The 25,123-nt window shown below is 49.4% G+C and overlaps 1 protein-coding gene across 1 annotated transcript in view; it reads right to left on the bottom strand.

Annotated features, from left to right (window-relative positions):
* Cacna1a (calcium voltage-gated channel subunit alpha1 A) overlaps positions 1–25,123 on the bottom strand; it is a 295,849-nt gene that overhangs the window by 212,741 nt on the left and 57,985 nt on the right. Inside the window, 1 exon segment of the mRNA XM_032887650.1 lies at positions 10,716–11,015. Within this exon segment, the coding sequence (XP_032743541.1) occupies positions 10,716–11,015 (300 nt within the window).

The following is a 25,123-nucleotide window of genomic DNA, read 5'->3' on the forward strand; positions in this document are numbered from 1 at the left end:
CAGTATTAACGGGCAGCAGGTCTGGTGCACTGCTCGGTGGTTGAGCAGTCGCAGAGCATGTGCTGGAGGTGCTGGGCTCCTTCCCTAGCACTTGGGGGAAAGGAAATGCGACTGTAGATGCCTTCCCTTTGGCTTAGGTCCTGAAGTGACAGCGGATGAGCCCAGCATAGACGCCAAACAATAAGATAATAGGTGCCGAGGAGCGTTTGGCCCAGAGCGGAACAGAAACGCATGGAGAACCTACTATGTGTCATATACTAATCCAAGCACCAGGCCAGAGAAGTCCAAATATGTCCGTCATCCACCCATCTCCCTGGAAAGAGTCCATTACGCTGAGTGCTGCCCACTGAAGGAAGCACCACCTGAACTAATGCAGTCAGTCAGTCAGTCAGTCATCCGAGAAGAGAGCCACTAAAAGCCTGATGCGTGGACTGCACGATGCCCTCAGCCACTGTGTGATGTTGCAATGAAATATCACATGCTGGGTACTATACGAAAGAAACAAATGCGTTTCTCAAAGCTTCGGAGCCCGATGTCAAAAGCACATCTGTGAGGGTCATCACACTGCATCAGCCGATGGCGGAGATCGGAAAGACAAGAGAGAAAGCTTCAGAGGAGGGCGGGGAGAATCGTCCTGCCCCTGGAAGCCTCTTACCCTGACAGCAGCATTAACCCATCCACACAAGCAGGACCCCCAGGTCCTATTCATCTTTTCTGTCTTTGCCGTTCAAGAGCCGAGCCCAGAGCAAGCCACACCCCCAACCCCTCACTTGGGGATCCTAGGCAAGGACTCTACCACTAAGTCTCACGCCCTAGCCTCTCACTGAAGGGTTTTAGGCAGGGTCTCTATGTCTAAGCCATGACCCAGGCCCTCTAGGATAGAGCTTTGTAAGTGAACCCTCCCTCACCTCCATCTCTGCCTAGTTACCTCTCAACCCTATTCCACTGAGGACTAAGCTTCTGAGGGTGAACTCTGGTTTGCACACTCAGTTGCAGCAGAAGAGAAGGCACTAGAGACTCATCTGACATCATCCAGCCAGTGGCCTTCAGAAACAGGGTCTGAGACACAGCCAATGCTGGACTCAAGTCCTCCTTGCCCTGCTTGTATGGATGGGTTAATGCTGCTGTCAGGGTAATAGGTTTCCAGGGGCAGGATGATTCTCCTCTTGTTTCCCACCCTTCTCTGAAGCTTTCTCTCTTGCCCTACACTTCCGTGCAGCCTTTACGACTACCAAGGCCCAAACCATGGCTTCCCACAAACACATGCAGGCAGGGGACTGACTGAATGTTCTAGTCTTGCAGAAGAACCACTTGTGGACTAAGAGATTGCTCAAGACTGGGCTGCGTGGTGACTGGTGTCCTCTAAACACTGACAGCTCTCAGCTGACTCTAGCTGAAACTTGATGCCTAGACTCAGAGAACACCCTGAATTCATTCATTCCTCAGCTTAGAAATTAACCCACTGATCCGCTCTAGCAGCGTTCCAAACGGCCAAAGAGATAAAACAACACCAAACTGGAAATATCCAGCAAGGACAGATAAACCGTCAACCTAACCCAGGATGTGAGAGAGAAAGAGTAAACAGCCTGCTGCGACGCGCAACCAGAAACGACACTCAGAAGCGAAGTGCGGATGCTGGACGGATGATGGCTCAGTGGCACAGAGACCCCAAGCTCAGTTCCCAACTTGCACGTGGTGGCCCATAGTTCAATTCAAAACACTGACTACCTTCGAGAGCCTGGGGCAGGGAGCGGACCACAAAGTGAAGTCCGTGTTTTCACTCCGGGAGTGTGGCTCCCTGACACAAGGCCCTGGGATCCATCCCCATCACCCCCAAACAAACAGAGTAATATCAGGAGCTGTAATAACACGTATCCAGACCCCGTAGATGCAGGAGTGGTCGCAATTAATTAGTATTAAATCTATCTTCAGATCACGGGGTCCAACTCTTTTTACAGTGGGATTGTCTGAGCCACCTGTTTATTTAGGTCCCTCTCATGGTTCCTCTGACAAAAGAGCCAAGCCCTCACTGAGCAAACAAGAAGCCAGCGGCAGCAGGTGTGAGGACTAAGAAGTGTCTGCCCTAGGTTGTCTCCCACCTATCCCTATTTGTTTCAGCTCTGACCTCCCCTTTCAGCTTCCCTTCCCCCTCATCCAGTTTCCTCTCAATGAGGCTTCACGGCAGCAAATACAAACCTCATGGCCCTGTGCACGCCTGGGACTGTAAGGACAGGAAAGTGAACAGGTGAAGACTTGACTAGCCAGAATCTGCGGAGTCTCTCGGACCACATTCAACCTCTACATTGTTCCCATTCCCCTGAGTTAGGAGTGAGGGGATATACTGAGGATGAAAGCCAGGATCTCGTGCACAAAGCGAGTGATCCTCCACTAGGCCATGCCCTGAAACTTGGACTAAAGTTTTTATGTCCATTTAATAGTCATTCGTGTAAAATGGACAGGCCACCCAGCAATGTGAGTGGTGTTCTCCAGCAGGCTGACGAAGCTAGACCATGTCATATGTCCCAGGGGTTGGCTGTGGGAGCAGCACGTCTAAACCAACCATCAAGCACCTTTAAGAGCTAGTGGCACTCAGAAGCTGAGTAGGAAGATCACAAGCATGGGACCTGGCTGCACAGTGAGGCCCTCTCTCAAAATAAAACACAAAGGAGGGCTGAGGGTTCCGCTCAGTGGGCGAGCATGTGGCAGGCAGCACTCATTCCCTGTCTCCATACCTAGCATGGGGTGGGGGTGTGGGGGACAGTGAGATAAGAGAGATCGCTCCGTCAGCCAAACATTTGCCTTGCTAGCATGGGGATGTTAGTTCAATCCCCAGAACCCACATAAAATGTCAAGCAAGGTAGCATGTGCTGGTCACTCCTGCACTGGGAAGGTAGAAACAGAAAGAACCTGGGGTCCACTGGCCACCCAGCCTGCCCCAGTCGGAAGACAAAATGTCTCCAGCTACTTCGTCTATGAATACAGGCAAACACACACACACACAGAAACACACACACACACACACTCTCAAAGGATGTGAGGCCCTAGGTTCAATTTCCAGAACCCCAAAATGACAAGAATGTGTCTGTAGAGACCAACATCCTCAGTTTTCCAGAACTGATGGACACCTCAAAAACCTGGGGCAGCTTAACTGGAAGAGACAACTCACACAGTCTGCCGGTCTTGCCCAACCTTCAAATATTTCTTGAGTTTTTCACTCTCTTAGATAATCAGGGGAGACAGAGTTGGGAGTCTGGGGAGGCGCACTCAACATACTCTGTTTTGTTTAGGTTTCTGATATGAGGTTGAGACTGACCTCGAACCCATGATTCTCCTGACAGGTGGGTCTTCCACACCAAGAAACCTCCCAAATTCTAATCAAGATCTGAGCCGTGTTCTCCTGGTGGGTCTACAGTGAGCACCCAGGGATGGCCACAGAAGCCGCTGGAACCTTTGGTCTCATTCTAAGTTGGTCTCCTGACCAGCTCTGAAGGACAGGACAAGGGGTGGGAGGGAGGCTCCAGGAAGCTAATTACACAGTTCAAACCCTCACCCTGTCACCCCTGAGGGAGGGACTGAGCAGCGGAAGGGAAGTAATTTTATCTCAGACCGAAGGGAATCGAAAAGTGGGCCAAACGGACGTGAGGGTTTTTTTTTTTTGTTTTGTTTGTTTTTGTGTGTGTGTGTGTGTGTGTGTGTGTGTGTGTGTGTGTGTGTGTGTGTGTGTGTTATTTTTTCCCTTTCCTGAAAGGTTCCAGAAAGAATCAAGGATGCCCAATGTTTGAGGGATATGTTAGAAACAGTAATGTGCTGCCTGACAAATTCACACAGGCCCATCTTGAGAACACAACACCAGGAAACCTACATGAAAGACCAAGATTATTATCTCAGCATCTGGGAGGCAGAGGCAGGAGGATAAGGAGTTCAAGGGCCAGCCTCGGCTACATGAAATCCTGTACACACACTCACACATGCACGCATGCACGCACGTACACATATACACACCAACCAAAATTACTTACTGAAGACAGAATGGAATGGCCATACCCACAATTTTCTCAGCGGCATGCCCACCCCTGCCCCAAGAGCCTCTGAAGACATTAGCAGAGGCAGCTTCCTCACAACCCGACGTGTGGAAACTGAGGCCTCAACCCCAGAGATGGGGTGGCTTCAAAGAACCTAACACTTGAGGCTGGTCTACTCATGTGCCAAGGCACTTCCTGGTTGTCGTTTTGTTCTACTGAGGTTTCTTTTTGTCCGAGACAGGGCCTCATGTAGCCCAGACTGGCCTCAAACTGGCTATGTAGCCCAGGATGACTTTGTACTTCTAATTCTCCTGCCTCTACCTCCTGGCTGCTGGGATCACAGGTGTGCACCCCAAAGCCTACTTTCTACAATGTTGGGGCTGGAACCCAGGGCTCTGTGTATGTTGGGCAAGCACCAGTTGGGCCACATCTCCAGCCCCAGAAGGGGTTTCTTCTCCCCTCTGTCCTCCTCGGGACTCATTCATGGCCCTTTCCTCAAGAGATGATTCTTGGAAATGAATTAGCTGCCTGAGAGTGGGGCTGAGTAAGCCCTCCTAGCGGTGACTTCGCCAGAGAGAAATTACATTCACGGTCCATTCTATGAGCAGCAGCGAACAAGGGTGTACACCCTAAGCACCTAGCGGGCAACTCACTTTCCATCTCCAAAGGCCTGGTTTCACTGCCCAAGCAGCACTTAGGAGACCTTCCCTGGTTTGACAGACTTGTTCACGGCCCCCAGGCTCTGCCCTAAAAACCTGGGGCATGAAAATAGCAGTACAAGAACAAATCATTGTTGCAGCAGACAGACAGACAGGCCCTTCTTGCACTCACTCAACTAAAGTTTAAGGTGATTTGCCAGCCCAGATCTGTCGTGATGAAGGTGATGGGGTGATGGAGCCTGACATTTTTCGACTGCAGAAACAAGGACCCCCTCTAGTGTGAGCACAGAGCTTCTGAGTGTATCCTCAGTCACACCCGGCTGTGGCTTCTCACCGCTGTCCCTTCTTACAAAGCCCAGTGTCTGCTCTTCCACCCTGAGGCCAACCCTTGGTATGGAGCTCAGGATCTGGGGTCTGGGGGGATAACAGACAGTGGACGGTTCCCTGTGGCCTCTCTGGAGGACAGTTTGGACATATCACCTCTTGCAAAATTAAGGCTTCTCCTCTAAGGAGACCCACCCATCCCAACCCTGGGCCTTTACCAAAGAGAAATGAAATATATCCCCACAGTGTTCCCAATAAAACCCGGACACCAGCACTGACAGTTGCTCTATTCATAATCACCCACACTGGAGACATCCAAAATGTCCTTCAGCTGGGACCCAGGGGACAAACTGTAGCCCATCCACTGAGCACTACTTAGCAATTAAAAGGAAGACTCTTAAAGGGTGGGATGGCACACACCTTTAATCGCAGCATTCAGGAGGCAGAAGTAGGTGGATCTCTGCATTTGGGTCCAGCCTGGTCTACGCAGTGAGTTTTGGGGAAGCCGGGGTTACCTATGAGATGGGGATCCAGTGGGTGGGGTTGGGGATAAGCTAATGATACTCAGTTGGTTACCACAGCCCAGAGTGAAGCCAGCCTCCAAAAGCTCTGGGCTGCCTGTCTCCCAGCACTGGAATGCAGGAGATCAAGAAGGCAGGAGATCGAGACTTTGCCTCAGAAAATCAAGAGCTAGGGTTGTGGTTCAATGATGGAGTTCTTGCCTACTGTGCAGGAGGCTCAAGGTTCCATCCATAGCACTGAAGGGGGAAAAAAAAAGCTAGTACACGATTCTATTTCTAGAACCTTCTAGAAAAAAGAACTCTAGAAAAGGAGATGAGGTCACAGGTCACAAGGGACTGGAGATGTGAGGTGCTGACTCAGACGAGGAACAGGGAATATTTTGGGGAGACGGAGCTGCTCTGTATGTCAAACAGGACAGTGGCTTCGCAGCCTACGCACCTGTCAAAACTCACCAAACAATACACGTGAAAGACAAAGCCCGGTACAGAGAGATCACACCTTGGTAAACCTGCTTTCCGAGCAGAAGGGAACAGACCACCGGATGCTAGGATGACCTGGGGAGCCCAAGCACAGCCCTGAGCTAGCAGCAAAGGGCCCCCTAGAAGCACACTGGATACAATCCCAACACTCCAGAGACTGAGGCATCAGGGCCATGAGTTCAAGATCAACCTGAGCTATAAGAGTGAGACAAATCTCAAAGAGGAGGAAGGAGGAGGGGAAAGAGCACATGATAGAAGGGCAGGGTCCTGAGTCACATCCCAAGGCAGACAGACAGACAGACAGACCGACTGACCGACCAGAACCATCATTTTAATGAAAGAAACCTACAAACATAAGACCCAGAATTGCTACAGGCAGATGCTCCCTTGCTTACAGTGGAACCATATCTTAAAGAACCACCGATATCACCAGATAAACTGAAAATCACTGAATCAGCCCTGCAGGCCCTAAATGAGCCCATGTCAGCCATCACCCTTGCCATCGCTGGCACAAACCACCTGGCACTACTGTTTGTTTAGTAGCCCAGCATGACAAGCTGTCAATAGACCATACTCTGCTAGCCCAAGATAGGACCACAATTCAAAATCCTGAGTATGGTAGTTATTGTCTGCTCTTTCTCTAGCCTCGTTAAGTCAGAGAATCCTGAGCTGAACACCGGAGTTAAATCAGAGAGTTCTCTCTGCAATATTCCTGGCAGGGTGGAGGGTGGGGGACAGGGTTGGGGAGAGCTGTATCGGCAAACCTTCATTAAACACACTGGTTTTTCTGCTTCAGAACCTACCCCGATGCTTACCAAGTGGGCCATACAAGAGCTGGGGCTTGGGGTTCAGTGGCCCAGCATGTATAACATGCTGACTCCCCGCCCCCAGTACCTCAAAGGACCACAAAGACCCTGAGCCAATTTGGTTTTGCTTCCAGATGGGCAAACCTTCAGATTCTCAGAGATTTTTAGGTGAGGGATCATTCCTTTGTGGAATAAACTTCCCAGTGGCAAAGCCAGGGTAATTCTTACTTCTCAGATGGCTTCTCTGGAAACTCCTAGCAACTGGATATGACAGGAAAACTCTATAGCTCAAAACACCTCCCCATCTCAGTAAAACTCTCTAGAACATTCCGTTTCAGGACAGGCCAAGTGTCTGACCATGTGCCGTTACATCTCGTGCGGGTCCTATCGCACTTCTCGGTTCTAGAGGAGAGCCAATTAGCCCTGATGCCATGGTGACTCCAGGCTCCTTCTTGAGTTTCTACAAACTTGGCTAATGTGTGATGAGGCACCAAACGAGGGCCCCAGCACCAAAGAGTCAGAATTCACCGCCAGTGCAGGCAGGCACGCTAGCCTAAGGAGGGTGGAAAAGATGATGGTGACATTTGACGGAGCAGGTGGCGCCATGAGGGGATACTCTAAGGAAGTTGAGATTCCTTTTATGGAGTCAACAGATCCTAGCTCTGTGGGGGACATCACAGCCCCCCTTCCCAGACTTCCAATGAATGGGGCCACGAGTAAAGGTGTATGCCGCTCGGGGCAGCTCGCTGAGAGAACAGCGCGGGTTATAGACCGTGCTCTGAGTTTCTTACCCGGATACAAGGACACCTCTTCCTGAGACTGAGCTGCTGGGAGACAGAGAGGATGGAACTGAGGTGGCCCACTGCCCCAAAGTGGAGAGAAGGCAAGGCTCCACCCTTCACAGCTGACCACACTGGAACTGGCGGCTGGGAGGAAGATTCTCAGGCTATCATCAACTCCATAGTCCTGTAATCCCTCCTCCTCCACTGACAGCAAAGATGGCCACATTTCATAGGGCCCCATGACCTCCGTAAACTGAGCTCTAAAAGCACGCCCTGCTCCACACATTAGAAACTGGTAGGGTCGGGTCAACCAAGGCCAGCTCCAAGGGAGACAACAGAAAGCACAGACGAGAACACCCCTAAAGGCCCATGATAAACATGCGCGAGGCCATCACCCAGTAACGCTCTGGATGCACTTGTAGCATGAGGAAACATCTTAAAGGTACCCACAGAGCACTAGGTATAAAAGAACACTGCCCCAGCCCTGTTTGCAGGAGGCTTAAAAGGAGGTTAGAAGGTCAGCTGACCTTGTTTGGGGGTGACCAGGAAGGGGAAGGCAGGGGTACTTTGGCCTGGAGGCATTGCATTCGTCAATGGTGCCCAAACCGACTCTTGTGCTTGCCTGTACACATCTTAGACTTTATTCTTAAAAAAAAATACTGAATGTATTTCGGCTGCTAAAGTGCTTGCCAAGCCTGTGTCCCAGCACAGAGTAAAGCTGGGGTCGTGACTCATTCTACCCAGCCACATAGAGAATTTGAGGCCAGCCTGGACTACATGAGACCCTGTCTTCACCTCCCTGAGAAAAGGTTTAGAGAAATTACTTGAACACTTATTGTTTTCAAGGCTAATAGTACTTGGATTTTTTTTTCTTCTTGTTTAAAGTCAGTGTTCTGTGTGGTGGTATCTTGACTCCCAGGCGAGTCTACGTTGTCTCCTCCCACTGGCCTGAATTTCTTGATGCAACAGCCTCAGGTCTTCTGTTCCTCCCTCCCCAGCCCTGCCGGAAGCAGGTCCCTCCAGGATGACCTGGCTTGGAGACTGCTGGGTTTGGGATGGGGCTGTGGAGTAGTGCTTTGACTCTTCAGGTCAAGAAGGGAACAGAGGCTCTCAGAGAGGGCGGGAAACTGCATATACTCATTTAAGGTACCCAGTGCAAGTGAGGCCTGAACTAGCCAAGAAACAAGGTTGGGGTGCTCTCATGGTGCCCGGGGCTCAGCCCAAATATGCCTCTTGTGAGGAGCTATCATCCAGTTCTCAGAGCTGCATTCAGGGTGGACAGGGGTGAGCTGAGGACAACTGAGGGGCTCCCCAACTCTTCTGCCTCCTCTTGTAAGCCACAGAAAGAGGGAAAGCCATTTCAACAAGAAAGGCCCTCAGTCCAGTGGCTGCTCCCCCAAGACGGCAGCCCCTAGAGCCATCTGAAGTTGTGTTCTGACCTGACAGGCTCCAAGCCACTCTTTCCAGTATGTGTACTAAAGTCACACGTCCTCTGAACATGTTACTGGGCTGCAATGCTTGGGAGGGCACCCTGCCAGCCTTCAGGACCAACCTTTGCAAGAAGGAACTTGGGGGCAAAATCCTGGCACCTAGCTGAAGCACGAATAACACTGTGGTTAAGGAGACATCCCTCAAAAAGAGAAGGCCTTCCACTACATAAATCTTCATTTTCACCAGCCTCCAAGTAAGCCACATACTCCAAAACCTCCTGCTCTCTTGATATAATTTCACAGCCCCAGGAACCGACCATCTGGAGCCCCCAGAAGTGAATGCATCCATCCGTGCTCTTCGAGCAGGAACCCTAAGAGCCCAGCTCTGCCTGAGACGGAAGGGCCCCACCCATTACAGAGGAGATACAGACCCCTTGCGAACTCTAAGGACCTGACCAGCCTGGAAAATCCTGGCCCTCAACAAACTGGAGCCTGAAAAGCCAAGAGGCACACTTGGGCATGGCACGGTGGCCAGCAAGCCTGGGGAGCAGGGTGTGTCCCCCAACACCGGGAATCTGGGTCATGCTTAGACGGCAAAGAAACCTCGACTCTACCCACCCGCGCCTGCCTGCATCTCCCCAGATGCTAAGCAAGTCCTCTTCCAGGTTTATGGGAAGCAAACGAGGACTTCATGGAATCAGGGGCACCGTGTGTGCGATCAGTCTCGGCAGAGAAAAAACGGCTCTTGGCCATTTTCCTCTGGGTCTTTCATGGAAGGGGGATTGCCCACCTGCCTACGATGTTCCTATGGAGTTTGACCCTCCTGATGTTACCCCCCAGGTCCCCAGTGTATGAGAAGCTATACCCAAGTCCACAAGCAGCCCTTCAAAGGGTCCCTGTTTCTTTTCCTCCCTTCAGCCTTCTCTCATACTCAAACAGCCCACCTCACATCTTCCCAGACCACAGGCCTCACCAGGTGGATGGCTTTATGATTCTTTACACCCCAAAAGATAGGGCTGAAGGGGCTCTGATCTGTTGCAGAAGGGAATGGAAGTTGCACACAGGGGTTCTGAAGATGTGTCCCTCAAACCACTGAAAAAAGACAGTCCCCAGATGCAGCTGGTGGCCCACCCAGAGCCACTAGCTGAAGGATGGCTTCTCCACTGCCAGGCCACATGGTATCCCATATCCTAGGCCTGAGGATGCTACCTTGGGTAGAAGGCCAGGGTTGAGAAATCGGGGTACTATTCCGAAGGATTCGAGGGGGACATGTATGGCTTCTCCTACCCTGTAACCCAAATCGTCCAGGCACTGGCCCAGCTAGGGCTCCATCACAAGTCAGACCCCATCAGAAGAGCCCCCATCAGTGTCCCCGCACGACCCAGGATCCAGACCTTCGGTCTTCAAAAGGAACCACTCACTCCCCCAGTCCCAAGCCTCCTAACTACTCCCAGGCTCACTCTGCAGCTGCAGCCCAGCAGGCCTGGAGGCTGCCTCCCTCAGCTACCGGGCCCCCACCTCCAGCCCGTAGCCGCCGAGAAGCCCCCCAGCTCCCATCAGCCCCCAGGTCTCTCTCCCAGCCCCGCAGAGGGAGAAGGAGGAGGAGGAAGAGGAGGAGGAAGAAGAGGAGAAGGAAGAGGAGGAGGAGGAGGAGGGGAGGCGCAGCCGCCCGGGCTGGGGCAAAAGGATATGGCCATTCCGTGATCTTTTTGGCGTATTTTCTCACCACGTTGTCTTCACTGAAGAGGAACAGGGAGCGGTTGACCGTGAGGCAGTTCTGGCGGACAGGGATGGGGTTGTAGAGGGCCATGGTCCGCGCTCTCTGCGCCATCGACTGCTTGTACATCCTCTGCGCTCCGGGCTGCCCGCCCTGCCGGCTGCCCCCGGCTCCTCGGCCGCCCGCGGCGCCCACGACCACCCCGGCGGCCGGCCCTGAGCCTCCTCCGCCTGCGCCGTAGCGGCCCGGCATCTCGTCTCCAAAGCGGGCCATTCTGCAAAGAGCAAAGGGCCTCGGGTTACGCGGCGGCTGCTGTTGCTGCGGCGAGCGCTGCGGAAGCCACGGCCACCGCCACCACCACCACCACCACCACCGCCGCCGCTGCTCAGGCTGGCCGGGCTGTGGGGACGGCGGCTGCACCTGCGACTGCGGAGACGCTCCACGGCCCAGCCCATCGGGCGGCGGCGCCCGGCCTCGGCTCGGGGGGCTCACGAGCGGGACGGCCCGGCCGAGCCGGGGAGCGCGGCTCGGGACATGCCGGCAGAGGCGGTGACCCCGGGCGGGAGGAGGGGTGCGGGGGAGGGCGCGGGGGGCGGGGCGCGGGGGAGGGGCGCGGCAAAAATAACCGGGGACGCGATCCAGGCGATCCCCGGCCACCCACTCCGGAGAAGAAAAAATATTTTCAGTTGAAAAAAAAAATCAGTTAAAAAAATAGTGTAAAAAGATCAGTTTTTTTTTTCTTTTTTAAAAGCAACGCTCCAATGCACACCCCCTTTAAAACGCGAAGTCTAAGCGAAGGACGTCCCCCCTCCCTGGGACGCAGCGACTAGCTTCAAATTCCTCCGAGGTCCTGGTCAGCTTGGCATCTTGCTAAAGGCGTGGGCTCGGCCCATTAGTAAGAAAAATAAAATAAAATAAAAAGAAGAAAAATTAAATAACGAAAAACCAAAACCAGGTCTTTGCTATAGGAAGAGGGTGGCAGCGAAGGATTTGTCCGTCTGTTTTGCTGACTTTCCTAGACCTGGAAAGAATAGAAAATTCCTGAAAACGCTGCAGCCCCTCCCCCAAATCCAACCCGACTGGAGAGCGGGGGGCGGAGGAGCGGGGCGCAGGGGCGCGGCGGGGCTCGGAGGCGTCAGGGAGCCGCTGGTCCCCGGCTTTGAAAAAAGCCGATCTGTTTTCCTCCTGATTCAGCAGCCGCGGGCTTCTCTGCGCGCGGAAGCGTGTGTGCGCGCAGCCAGGCGCGGCGCAGCCTCGGCCGGGGGGAAATTGCAGCAGCGCAGTCTTGAAAATTCCCCACGGGGGGAAGGAGGCGAGAGAGCGAGCGAACGAGCGAGGGAGGGCGGTGCGCGGCGCTCGGCAGCGGCTCGGGCTGCGGCAGAGCCTGGCAGCATCCCACCCCCGGGCGCCTCCCTCCCTTCCCCCAGCTCCGCTGAAAGAAGAGGTGCGGGGTGCGAGAAGGGAGCTGCCCGGTCGGGAGCCGGGGCTAGATCGCGGCCCTGCGCCCTAGAGCAAGACCCACCCGGCGACACGCGCAACCAATCACGGGCGCGGGAGCAGGCGCGGCCAGGCGCGCAGGGGGAAGTCGGGACAGAGTCCTCCCGCACAGGGGACCTTGCCTACCACCCGAGGTCCGCGCCGCTGCCTAGAATGAGGCGTGCCCAGAAGGGAGGAAGAAACTTAAAAGACCAGAGGGTTTGGTCTGGAGACTTGGTGCCGGTGGCCATGGCTGAACAAATGGGGTCTGTTGAGCAGAAGACAGTTTTTATGAGCTAGAAGGACGATTTGGGGCACTTCTAGGAAGGTTGTGGGTCCCAGGGGGCCAATCTAAGCTAATGTCAGGAGAACAGAGTGGCAGCACTTGTGAGGTCCCAGGAGCAGACTACTCACTGAGTCCTAGGGTGCTGGGAGTGGGGGCTGCTGGCCTAGGTCGGCTTGGCCCCTGCCCTACTTGGTACTTGGATCACCCCACCAGCTTTTTTCTTTTCTTTTCTTTTTCTTTTCTTTTCTTTTTCTTTTTCTTTTTCTTTTATCTTTCTTTCTTTCTTTTTTTTTTTTTTTTTCTATTTGGAAACTCCATAAACACAGAGAAAACTCCATAAATCACAAATGAACAAGTTGAGGAATCGCTGCGAATGAACCCTCCTGGAAGCCAGCTCCCCAGAAACCCGCCCACAGGCCTACACAGGGGCCAGCGCCAGTATAACTTATGCCTGAGCACTCCACTAATTCTTTTAGCTTTATTTATGACCTCGGCATGCCTTCCTCCGCAGGAGTTGTTTTGCTTCTTTTGATCCCATAATAAGTGTCATTCTGCAGAACCTGTGGGTGATACATTTTCTTTGCTGTATAGTACTCTATAAAGAAAATTCTACAGTTTGTCCACTTTCTTTCTATTTTTAATGGGCATCTGGGCTTTTTCTATTTGGGGCCACAGTACAGCATTGCCTGAGACACCCATGCATGTGAGCTTGCCCCGCTTGTGGAGAGGGCTATGTATAGACAGTGTTTCAGGCTCTATTCATGTAGTAGCTTCGGGTTTATAGGATGTGAAACTATCTTCTAATGCAGATGTGCCAAGAAATAGTTTTGGAAGCTAGAAAGGTGGCTTAGTAGGCAGAGTGTAGGCTGCTCTTCCAAAGGACCTCAGTTGGATTCCCAGCACCCACATGGTGGCTTACAGCCAGCTCTAACTCCAGTTCCGGGCAATCCAACACCATCTTCTGGCTTTCTTGGGCACCAGGTGGGCATGTGGTGCATAGGCATGCATTCAAACGAAACACTCATACGTATAAACTGAAATAATAAACTTTTGAAGGGAAGGAATGGATTTCAGAGACCAGCAAGATGGCTCAGTGGTAAAAGGGCTCGCCACCAAGCCTGCTGACACGAGTTGGAGACCCAGGACCCATATGGTAGAAGGTGTGCCAATCTAAGCTCGTGTCAGGAGATCTGGGCAGCAGCACCCGTGGAGCTCCCAGAAGCAGACTACTCACCGAGTCCTGGGGTGCTGGGGGGGGTGCTGGGGGGGCCTCTCACAAAGTCTCCATACACATGCACACAATTAAAAATATAATTAATGTTTTTGATCATAAAGGAATTTTTTAAATAGGTACAAGCCTGTCATCAGAGGCTGAGGCAGGGGGATTGTGATTTATCTTGAATTTCACTAAGCCTAAATGTGCGTAGACTGGAGCGTGGATCGTGGGAGGGGGAGAGGGAGAGGCTAAGGAGGCAAATCTTCAGCTAGTTAAAACCTGCTTGGCCCACACACAGTATCTGAGTTCATTTGGGACACTCTAGAATGATGTTATGTCTGTATATAAATTCCCAAGCCTGTGCATTTTAAGATTTTTCTAATTTGTCAAAGCAAGCCAGGTGTAGTAGTATCCACCTGTCACTCAAGAGGCAGAGGCAGGAGGATTATCTAAGTTCAGGTACAGTCTGGGCTCCAGGGTACACTTTAGGCTAGTCAAATCCTGCTTCAAACGACAAAGCATTAAATAAATCACAGCAAAGAACTTGATACCGCAGGCATGGCGTATGTGATTAACGCACACAGGGGCAGAGCTGTGTGAGCGGGCTCAGGGCGCTCACCGCACTGTGATGGTGTTTCTATCTGACCCTGTCTGCTTTCCACTGTCTCAAAGGCCAATAGCATGGCACAGGAAGCTGCTGCCTCAGGAGATTAGGAATCGGCCCAGGAGACCTGCCCCTTGCAGGACCTTTCCCATACCGTTGCTAAGATTCACTCCACCTGCAGGGTTTCTGAAGCCCCTTGAGCTGCTTAGACCAGAGTGATCTGGAGGATATTGGAATATCGGGATAATTCCAGAGTCTCCAGAGTAGCCCCATTTATGTGTGTTTGTGTTTGTTTGTGTGTGTGTGTATGTATGTATTGTGTGTATATGTATGTATGTATTGGGTGTGTGTATGTATGTATGTATTGTGTGTATGTATGTATGTATTGTGTATGTATATATGTATTGTGTGTGTATGTATTGGGCGTATATGTATGTATGTATTATGTGTATGTATGTATGTATGTATGTATGTATGTATGTGTGCAGATACACGCAGATGGTCAAGCACATGTGTGAAAATGCACACGGAGGCCAGATGACATCTTCAGATATTGTTCCTCAGGTGCCACCAGCCTTTTTAATTAAAGAATTAACTGATGATTGATTGATTGATTGATTGGCTGATGATTGATTGATTGATTGAGGGACAGAGGTTGGCATCAGGTTTTTGTTTTGTTCTAATTGTTCTCCTCAGTTCCTCACTGGCCTGCAGTTTGCTAAGCAGACTAGGCTGGCTGGTGGGTGAACCTGAGACATCTTCCAGACTCTGCCTCCCCAGTCCCGGGATTGTGGGACCACACCCTGCTTCTTATGTAGGATTTGGACATCAGCTCAGGTCTTCCTGCTTGAAAAGCTGAGACACTTCCAGAGTCCAGCAGCCAACGCATAAACACTGAGGCCAGGAAAGGTTGGAAAATTCAACTAAGTCACTACCATGAATCTAACAGCTGTTGACCCTGCCGCATGGAGGACGGTCTGATACGCGCTTTAGAAAACAAAGTATGTCTGTGCTAAACGTCGGAACAGACTGAGAGTGGTGGCTCGCTCTGGATCTGCAGCTTTTCTTTATTACCGTCGTTCTTAGTGTGTGAGCACCGGAGGGTAATTTGTTGGTTCGTTCATCCCACCTTTACGTGGGCAGCAGGGCCATATCACTCTCTCACAAGCACCCTTCCCTGCTCAGCCATCCTGCTGACCCTCTGGCTGTGTGTCTAAGAAGAAGGAGGAAATGAGTGCATGGAAGGACATGCCCACGGGTGCTGTCTGGGGGGGCCGACATGCACCTGTGAGATGCATTTTTGGAGGTTGGGCAAAACAACTGAAATCGGTTTTCTCCTTTTACCACGTGGGTCCTGGGAAACAAACTCAAATAGTCAGGTGTGCACAGCAAGCATCTTTCCTGACTGAGCCATCTTGTCTGCCCAGTTGTGTGTTATTTCTATTCTATAAAGTTCAAATCGGAGCAGAAGTTTACTGTCGTTTGGGAGGGTGAAGGGGCCACCACATTGGTGGTAAAAACGTGACTGGCCTAGAGGGGACTTTGGAAGCATCTCTCTGTGGATGACAATTGCACAAGTGTGTTTGTTTTTGCAAAGTTTGTTCATTTAAAACAACAACAACGGGGTTGGGGATTTAGCTCAGTGGTAGAGCGCTTGCCTAGCAAGCGCAAGGCCCTGGGTTCGGTCCCCAGCTCTGGAAAAAAAAAAAAGAAAAAAACAACAACAACAACAACAAAAACAAAACCTTGGGGCTAGGGAGCCGGTTCGGTAGCAAAGGCGCTTTCCCAGCAAAGCTCATGTTATAGCTTGAGTCAGATCCCTGGGATCTTGCACATAGGATGGAAGGAAAGAAGCCACTCCCCAAATGGTCCTCTGGCCTCCGCATGTATGCCACGCTGAAATATCACTTTTATTTTTTCGTGTTTATTTCTATTGCATCTCTTACTGGCCTGGACCTTACTAAGTAGCCAGCAAGCCTCAGGGGTTCTCCTGACTCCACCTCCCCAGAGCTAAGATTAGTAGCACACTACTATATACTTAGCTTTTTACATGGGTTCTGGGGATTGACCTCCAGTCCTCATGATTGGGCAGCGAGCCCTTTCCTGACTTGGACCGTCTCCTCAACCCTGATTGTCCTTGTGCAGAGCCCCAAGAGGATGATACCAACTCCCCTCTCTCCACAATCTTTTCTATTTGTTTCTTTGTTCCTTGTTGTTTGTTTTGGGACAGGGTCTCACTATGCAGCCCTCGTGGCCTGAAGCTATGTAGAACCCATTGGTCTTGAGCTCACAGAGATCTGCTTGGTCCTGCACTGGAATACTGGGCTCAAAACTGTGTGTACCATACCCAGCAAAATCTTGTTGTGCAATAAATTGTTTCCACAGAGAATTTAACTCATTTGCCCTAAAGAGCGATGAGCTCTGGGCGCATTACCACCAGGCATTTATTTTGAAGATAAGGAGACATTCTTTAAGACGAAGGAATTAATTTCTCATAGACTCTCAAGTGGCTATTATAGGTAGATGGGCTTTTGATAATACCAGTGGCTACTGTTGACCAGGGAAAAAGACTTGGACTCAAACTAGTCTCCTAGCCAGACAGAGTTTATCAGCAGGTGGCCAGAGCCCCAGACATGGGTCTATCTTGAATCCATCCCTCATCAACTGAGATCCATTTGTCAGATGATGACTAACTGTGGCTGTTGTAAGACTGAACGGAGCTCTAAAATGAACTTTCCCGTGAGAAAGGCCCAGATCACATCCCCCTTGTCCACTAACACGATTACCAGCAAAGCCAGCCATTGAGCTGCAAGAACGGGTCAGTCCAAAGGCATCTGGTCTCTGCCGTTCTGGCTACATTCTTCCCAATGTTAAGTTCTAGGTCTTTAGAGGAAGAGGACAAGAGTGACAAAGCCAGCTGGGTATGATGACACGCATCTTTAATCCCAGCATTTGGAGGCGGAAGGAAGAAGATCTCAGTTGGAAGCCAGCCTGGTCTACATAATGAGTTCAACGTAGTCTGAGGTTGCCTTGAACTTTCAGCAATTCTTCTGCCTCAGTCTCTTAAGTACAAGCCATTGCCTGCCCCCCTTTTCTAACGTCCTTAGTTCCAGGCAAGACAAGCCTCTCCACGATTATCCTCATCACCTAGCCTTAGAACAAGTTGTCTCTCCTGAGAGCCTGTCTTCCTTTCACAAGAAAAGGCAGTTTGAAACCATCTTGAGGGCTGGGTGCCGTCCAGTATGGTGGGCTCCTCCTCCTCCTCCCCCTCCTCCCCCTCCGCCTCCTCCTCCTCCTCCTCCTCCTCCTCTTTGTTTTTGGTTGTTTTGGGGGTTTGTTTTTTGGTTAAAGTAAAAAGACACTTTGGCAAGTGCCAAGAAAAATGTACAAGAACTACCAGGGATGTCTAAAAAGCATGGACAGGAAGCTGAGAAACAACGACACGTGTGCCGTGTCAGAGCTGTTCCCACACACATGCCACCTGGGTTGGAAATGGCTATGGTCCCAGACATGTCTATAAGGGCTCTACTACAAAGCCATACACATGCCCTCACTGGGGGATTCCAGGTAGATGCTCTAACCACTGAGCCATCGCCCCGACCCTCACTTGGGGATTTCTAGGTAGATTTCTACGCTCTACTACTGGGGTATGCCCCAGGCTGACACTTGTTAGTAAATGACCCTGCAATGTGGTTCTGGCAGAGAAGCAAATGATCAGAGTTAGCAGGATAAATCAGAGCCTCATGGACACGGCTCTGCGTCTCTCTGCCAAGAATGCAGGCTGTGAATGATTTGTTTCCAATCAAGGTCAAGTGAAGGGGTGCGCTACAGAACTGGTGTCTTAGGAAGGGATACTGTGACAAGTTCAGTTTAAGACTGAATGACCCATCACAGTGAAGGAAAACCTCATGGGAGATCCAACCACAGGATCTGATGGTGCCACAAAGGACATTCGATGGCACAGCTGGTACCCGGCAGGTTGGGTAATGAGGCATCGATGCTAAATTCCCGGGCGTGGCCCTTTCCTCTGTGCTCGAGTGAGAGATGGATCTATTTCAGGAAACTCTGTTTCTGAGGTTACAGGGCCACTGGGTCTCTCAGTAGCCCAAGAAGATAGAGAAAGAGAGGAGAGAGCTGGTGAGTGTAGGTAGGAAAGGCTGACATTTGAGGACATTGGACAAAGGACATGCAGGAATTCTTCGTGCTATTTGTACAACTTTTTGGAGGTCTGAACTTTAAGGAAAAGAGAAAATGTAAACAGTTAGCAAGAGGAAGCTGTGTGTGCACACGGTTCATTCTGTGTGTGCACATCTCACTGCCTTCCTGGGCACCTGCTGTGTGCCCAGTCATTTTGCAGCCACAGTCCAAGATGGTGGTGTCCAAGCTGAATGGTGACAGAATGAATAAACAAACAGAAGGAGGGAACGCACAGTGTGTAGGAAGGCACTACATGTGCAGTAAGAAAGAGGAACCAGCACAGAGCTGTGGGGACTCGGAATGAGCAGCTGTATGGACAGTCATCACACAGAATGGCAACCCTTTTCCTTGTCACTGTGCCCCATGTCCTCTTATGACCTTCACATTGTAAATTAACTTCGTTCTTTTAACTGCTTGAAATTGCCCAGTGTTAAATACCATTTCCCCATCACTGCTGTATTTAAACTGATATTTAACTTTTTTATGAAATTTATTTATCTATGTGTGTATGTATGTATGCATGCATGCATGTATGTGTGTATATGTATATGTGTATGTATGCATGTATGTGTGTATATATGCATGTATGTATTCATGTGTGTATGTGTGCATGTGAGTATCTACACATATGTGTACGTACATTGTGTTAGTGTATTATGTATTCATGTATGTGTATATATATGTGTGTGTATGTGTGTATGTGTGTGTATATATGTATGTATGTATTCATGTGTGTGCATGTGTATACCTATGCATATGTCTACATATGTGTGTATTAGTGTATTGTGTATTCATGTATGTATGTATATGTATAAGTATGTGTGTATGTCTGTGTGTATTAGTCATTATGTATTCATATATGTGTATATGTGTATGTGTGTATGTGTGTATTTATATGTGTTTATATGCATGTATATATGTATGTGTGTATATAGTATGTATACATTCATGTGTTATATGTGCATGTGTATGTATGGATGTATTTATTTGTGTATTTGTGTATTATGTACACATGTATGTGTGTATGTATATAGGTGTGTGTACATATGTGTATGTATGCATGTATGTCTGTATGTGTATGTGTGAATGTCTGTGTGTGTTCATGTATGCATTTGTGTGTGTGTGTGTGTGTGTGTGTGTGTGTGTGTGTGTATAAATGTGGGTGAGTGCAGTGCCACAGTGTACATGTGGAGGTAACTACTCAGGAGTCTTTCTTCCCACCACACATACATACACACACACACTCACACACCTCAAGTCACCAGACTTAGTGGCAAGCGGCTCTATCTGCTGAATCATCTTTCAGGGCCCCAAACTGATCTGAGACAATATGTGACTATGAGGCCAAGTAGCATAGACCATAGGGACAGCGTTAACCTTCAAAGAGCTTAGAAACAGGTTGGAGTGCAAGCTGCACCCTGAACACTTATGTGGCAGTGAGGAGTTTTCCAGGAACAATTCCAGACGAGAGAAGCTCATGTCACAAGCCAGCACGCTATTCAGACTCAGCCCACACCATAGGCGTGACTTGAGCTTGTGCCACAGAAGAGAAGGGCTTTTTCTTTTCTCCCTGAGCCCCTGATGTCCTTCCCAATGCTACATCTGCTCGATATCCTTCTCTCCTAGAGTTGAGGAGGGGCTGGGAGATGAATCTGCCAGTAAAGTGCTTGTTGTGCAAACCTCAGTTTAGATCCCTAACACCCACGTGAAAAAGCTGGGTATAGCCACTCAAAAACTAGGCGGAGGGGCTGGAGAGACGCTCAGCAGTCAAGAGCACTGGCTGCTCTTTCAGAGGTCATAGGTTTGATCCCCAGCAACAACAAGATGACTCACAACTTCTTGTAATAATAGTTTCAGGGGATACAACACCTCTTCTGGCCTCTGTGGCACTGTACACACATGGTGCACAGACATACATACAGGCAAGATACACACACACACACACACACACACACACATTAAAATCATAAAATCTTTAAAACTTGAGGACATCTAATGTCAACGTCTGACCCCCACAAGTTTGTGCACACACATACACCACGACCAGACATTAAGTAAAAATTAAATTAGGAAGTCTACGTGATTTTATAACAGAGCAGATCCAGATGGTTAGCATTCCCAAGTGAAGAAAGAATGACATTTTCTTCTTTTCCTCTTCTTTGGGGTCAACCATTTTGCCCTAATTTAAAACTTTTCTTCCTCTATCACTAACTTCTAATTTGATGGTGAACCCCCCACCTTGATTCCCTGTGACCTGGTCTCCTCTATGGTTCACCTCCTGTACCTTGGTCCTTTTTCTGTCATCTGTGAGAGGCCTTCCACATCTCCTTCTGGACCCTGTCTTCCTCTCTGAGTTTACTCCCCAACTGTGACCAAGTGCCTCCTGCAGTAGTTCTCTGAGAAAGGATGCCCGAGAGGGCTTCTAGTTACTTACTGCTGCATGAAATACTCAAACTTAGCAGTGCTGAGCGGTCATTATAGTTTATGCTTTAACTCACCAACCAGAATCAACTGGGTTGTGTTCCCCAGCCATCTCATGCCAGTATATTCAAACGGTGATAGAGGCTACTCATGAAAGGATTCCCCAGTAATAGGGTCTGTCACTGAGCCAGGAAAGGCCCAAACAGTAGGATTTGAAGTCCCTCAATCTTTGTGTGGTCTCTCTGTTTGGGGTCTTCACACTGTGAGGTCAGGGTAAACGGGATAAAAATGCCAGTTCAGAAATTCCAAGGCTTATATCCCCCAGGAATAAGTCAGCATCTGAAGCCTCCCTTGTGACTTAACACTGGGAAGTGATGAGACATCAATTCTGATTGTTCTGTCCAGTGAGTCACAAAACCTCATCAAGGGAAGAGAGAGTGGATGTCGCTCTCTTCTGGGAAAGCAGCAATTGTCATAGAGAAAACACAGACAACATGGGGACAGCTGTGAAAACTGCAATCTGCCTCCAGAAGTAAGCTTTAGAGATGTGTGCGTCTCTTCATGCCCCTGAATAGTGTGACTGGGGCTGAAGAGACAGCACAGTGGGAGAGCCTCAGCTGCCTGCCTGAGGACTGTGTTCAATTCCCAGCTCTTACACCAGGAGGCTCAAACTGCCTGTAACTCCAGCTCCAGGGGATCTGACACCCTGCTCTGGACTCTGAGGCACACACACACACACACACACACACACACACACACACACACACACACACACACAGAGAGAGAGAGAGAGAGAGAGAGAGAGAGAGAGAGAGAGAGAGAGAAGAGAGAGAGAGAGAGAAGAAATCTTAAAAAAAAAAAAAACTAGTGTGGCTGGGTATAAAATTCTCATTCACACTGCATTTAACTTAGAAAATGTGCTCCCTCTGCTGTCAGCACTGGTCACACTGTTGGGACATTTCTAACCTTCTTGACCCTGGTTCCTTCACTCAGTCTCACTGGCCACAATGCCCGGAAACAGTTACTACTATGCTGTGCACAGAACAGACTGCTCTTGAATACTTGGAAGGATTTTCAGTACAGAACCCAGGCCTTCCTTTCAATTTGACAAACTTCCTTGACTGTTTCTCTGATGATGTCCACCCATCTGGGCGCTCTGGTCTCTTAAACCATGTGGTAAGCGAGTGGGCCCTTTAATTTCTTGTTTTCCTTTTTGGCCTCCATACAGTTACTCTTCTGTTTGAGACCGTTCTCTACTTCACCTTTTAATCCTGGTGAGATTCGTTGTGCATTCTTACTTCACTCTGGCTGACAGTTTTGCTGTGCCCCCTTCTCTGTGGCATTTTCTTGCCTTATGTTTACATTAATGATATATTTTTAAGATTTATTTTATTTTTATTGGGAGGGAAGCAGAGGATACGCAGGCATGAAAGCAGTTGTCCTTCTGGGACAGAAAATGGAGTTCCAAGCAGTTGCGAGCCACCATGTGGGTACTGGGAACAGAATCTGGGTCCTCTGCAAGAGCAGCCATTTCTCTTAACCAGTAAGTCACCTCACAATCGTGGTGTCTGGAAGTTCCTCTACACATATGTCTTCCTTTTGTTTGTCTGCTTCGAATCACGCACACAAGTGAAGAGGCTCACGGACCAGTAGGTAAGTTCTGCTTGTGGCAGATCCCCTAGGAGATCTGACTAGGCCATTTGGCCGAGAAATCTCCATTAACATTCTGCATTTCCTCTGAAACTTGTTTCTCCAGAAAAACAAAGTGTAAGTATCTTGTACATAGATCATTTGATAAACACAACTTTGGTGCATAATTCTGGCCTGTTTTGGATTGTATGTGCAGACTAGAAACTATTTACTTTTTACAAAAACTTGTCAACTAAATGTCTTTCAAATTCTTCTCTCAAGGCTGGGGGCGTGTCTCAGCTAGTGGGGCGTTTGCTTACTGTCCACAGTCCTGAATTCCAGGCCTAGCATGAAGCAGCGATGCCCACACCTGCAATCCCAGCACTGGGAGCTAGGGACAGGAGGATCAGGAGCTCATGGGTATCCTTGGCTACATACAGAGTTTGAAGCCAACCTGGGCTACGTGAGGCCCTATCTCAATGAATGAATGAATGAATGAATGAATGAATGAATGAATGAATTCTACTCTGTAGATGTGGAAGGTGGCTCCTGCCACGACAACCAGTGATCCTAACTGTCACACACACACACTGTCACATCCTAACTGTCACACAACCAGTGATCCTAACCCACTGTCATATGCTTGCTTGCTGGCTTGCTTGCTTGCTTGTTGGCTTGCTTGCTTGGTTGATTGACTGCTTGATTGATTTATTGATTTGGTATGACTGTGGGCTCCAACGACTCAGTTCTCTCCTCCCACTATGTGTGTCCCCAGGATCAAACTCAGACTGTCAGCCTTGGTGCAAGTGTCTTTAACCCACTAGTCAATCTCACACTTCCTTGCTCTGTTTTCTGAGATGTGGTTTCATTAAGGCCCAGGCTGGTCTTGGGCTCTGTGACTGCTGCCATGGCAGTGCTGTGGTCACAGGTGTCCACCATCCTGTCCCCTTGATAGTGGTTGGGACATAGACACAGACTTCAAATGTAAATGACAGTGAGCATGGCAGTGATGGGTGACAGCTATAAAATAAGTTCACAAAACCTTATTCTCTCTCTCTCTCTCTCTCTCTCTCTCTCTCTCCGTGTGTGTGTTTGTGTGTCTGTTATACCTACACACTTGCGCACACACATACACACATGCACACACATATATATGCATGCACAGACATATGCACACGTGCACACACGCACACATGTACACATGACCAGGAATCCCTCAGTAACTGGTACACACAGCCCCACAGCCAGAAGGGAGTTTTCAAGCTGTGCGTGCTGAAGCTCAGGAATACGTTTTCCAGGGTCAGGACCAAAAACCTGGAGACACCCCCACAGCCGCACCTGGCGGCTGAACTGCAGCAACAGATGCAGAAGGGACTGGTCATTTGAGCTGTTAAAATTGGGGGTAATTAGCTACAAAACAGAAGCAACACAAATAACTTACAGTGCAATTCCAAATATCACCAGCACATGATCAGAATATTAAATTAAAAATACAATTTCTAGTTCAGTCCTCAGCTCCAAAAAAAAAAATACAATTTCTAAATAAGGTTATCAAACTATCAAACTCATAGGCAAATTAGTATATATATATATATGTATGTATATATATATACTATATATATATTATTCTATTTTGTGTCTATGTCTTCTCACTATGAAAGGAGTGGGATTCCCTGGGACTGGAGTTATAGGCAGTTGTGAGCCACCATATGGGTGCTAGGAACTGAACCCAGGTCCCCTGGAAGAGTGGCCAATGCTCTTCCTTAACCCTGCCTCTCCTAAGGAAGTTTTTACTGGAAATCGAGTGAGACTTATGTGCTTCCTGGTGAGAGGCATTAGTGGTGACACGAGCAATCGAATGATGAATAATTTTTATTAAAGGGAAGATTTCACCTGTTGTTGGTTTGTCTTTTTTCATCCACAGGATCATTTTCATTATTATACAAGGGTTATAAACAGCCATTTGCAGTCGGGTATTTAACGTGTTTTAAGGTTCCGTGGTTTCCTTCCCTTCCCTTCCTGTAGAAGCTAAGTGACTGGTACCTGAGGCAGTCAGATGAGGAAGAAAGGCCCATTCTGACTCACAGTCTCGGGGACTTGAGTTGACAGCACTTGCCCTGATTGGTTTGTGTCTGTGCAAGCACAGACATCTAGGCTGTAGTACGTGTGACATAGATGGATGGTCACTTGATGGGTCCAGGAAGTGAAACAGACAAGGGTCAGGATCCCATATTCCTTCAAAGGTGCATGCAATGGCCTCTTCCCAATAGGCTCCTCCCTTTAAAGGTTTCATGACCTCCCAATAGTGCCAGAGGCTGAAGATCGGACCTTCTGCACAAGGCTCTTTAGAGAACATTCCAGATAAAAGCTGCAACACTCCTTAAGAGTCAGTTTTTCTCCTTCCAGGATCCCAAATGACCTATTCTCTTACATAGCCATCAGAGCTATGCTCCAAATGCATCTAGTTCCCCACCTGCAGAAACATGTCAAGGCAGTGATTCCCTGCCCACTTTTGATTTTCTGGGATCACATGACTTCTACACCTGACCAATG

Source organism: Rattus rattus, chromosome 17 (assembly GCF_011064425.1).
Source record: "Rattus rattus isolate New Zealand chromosome 17, Rrattus_CSIRO_v1, whole genome shotgun sequence".
NCBI lineage: Eukaryota > Metazoa > Chordata > Mammalia > Rodentia > Muridae > Rattus > Rattus rattus.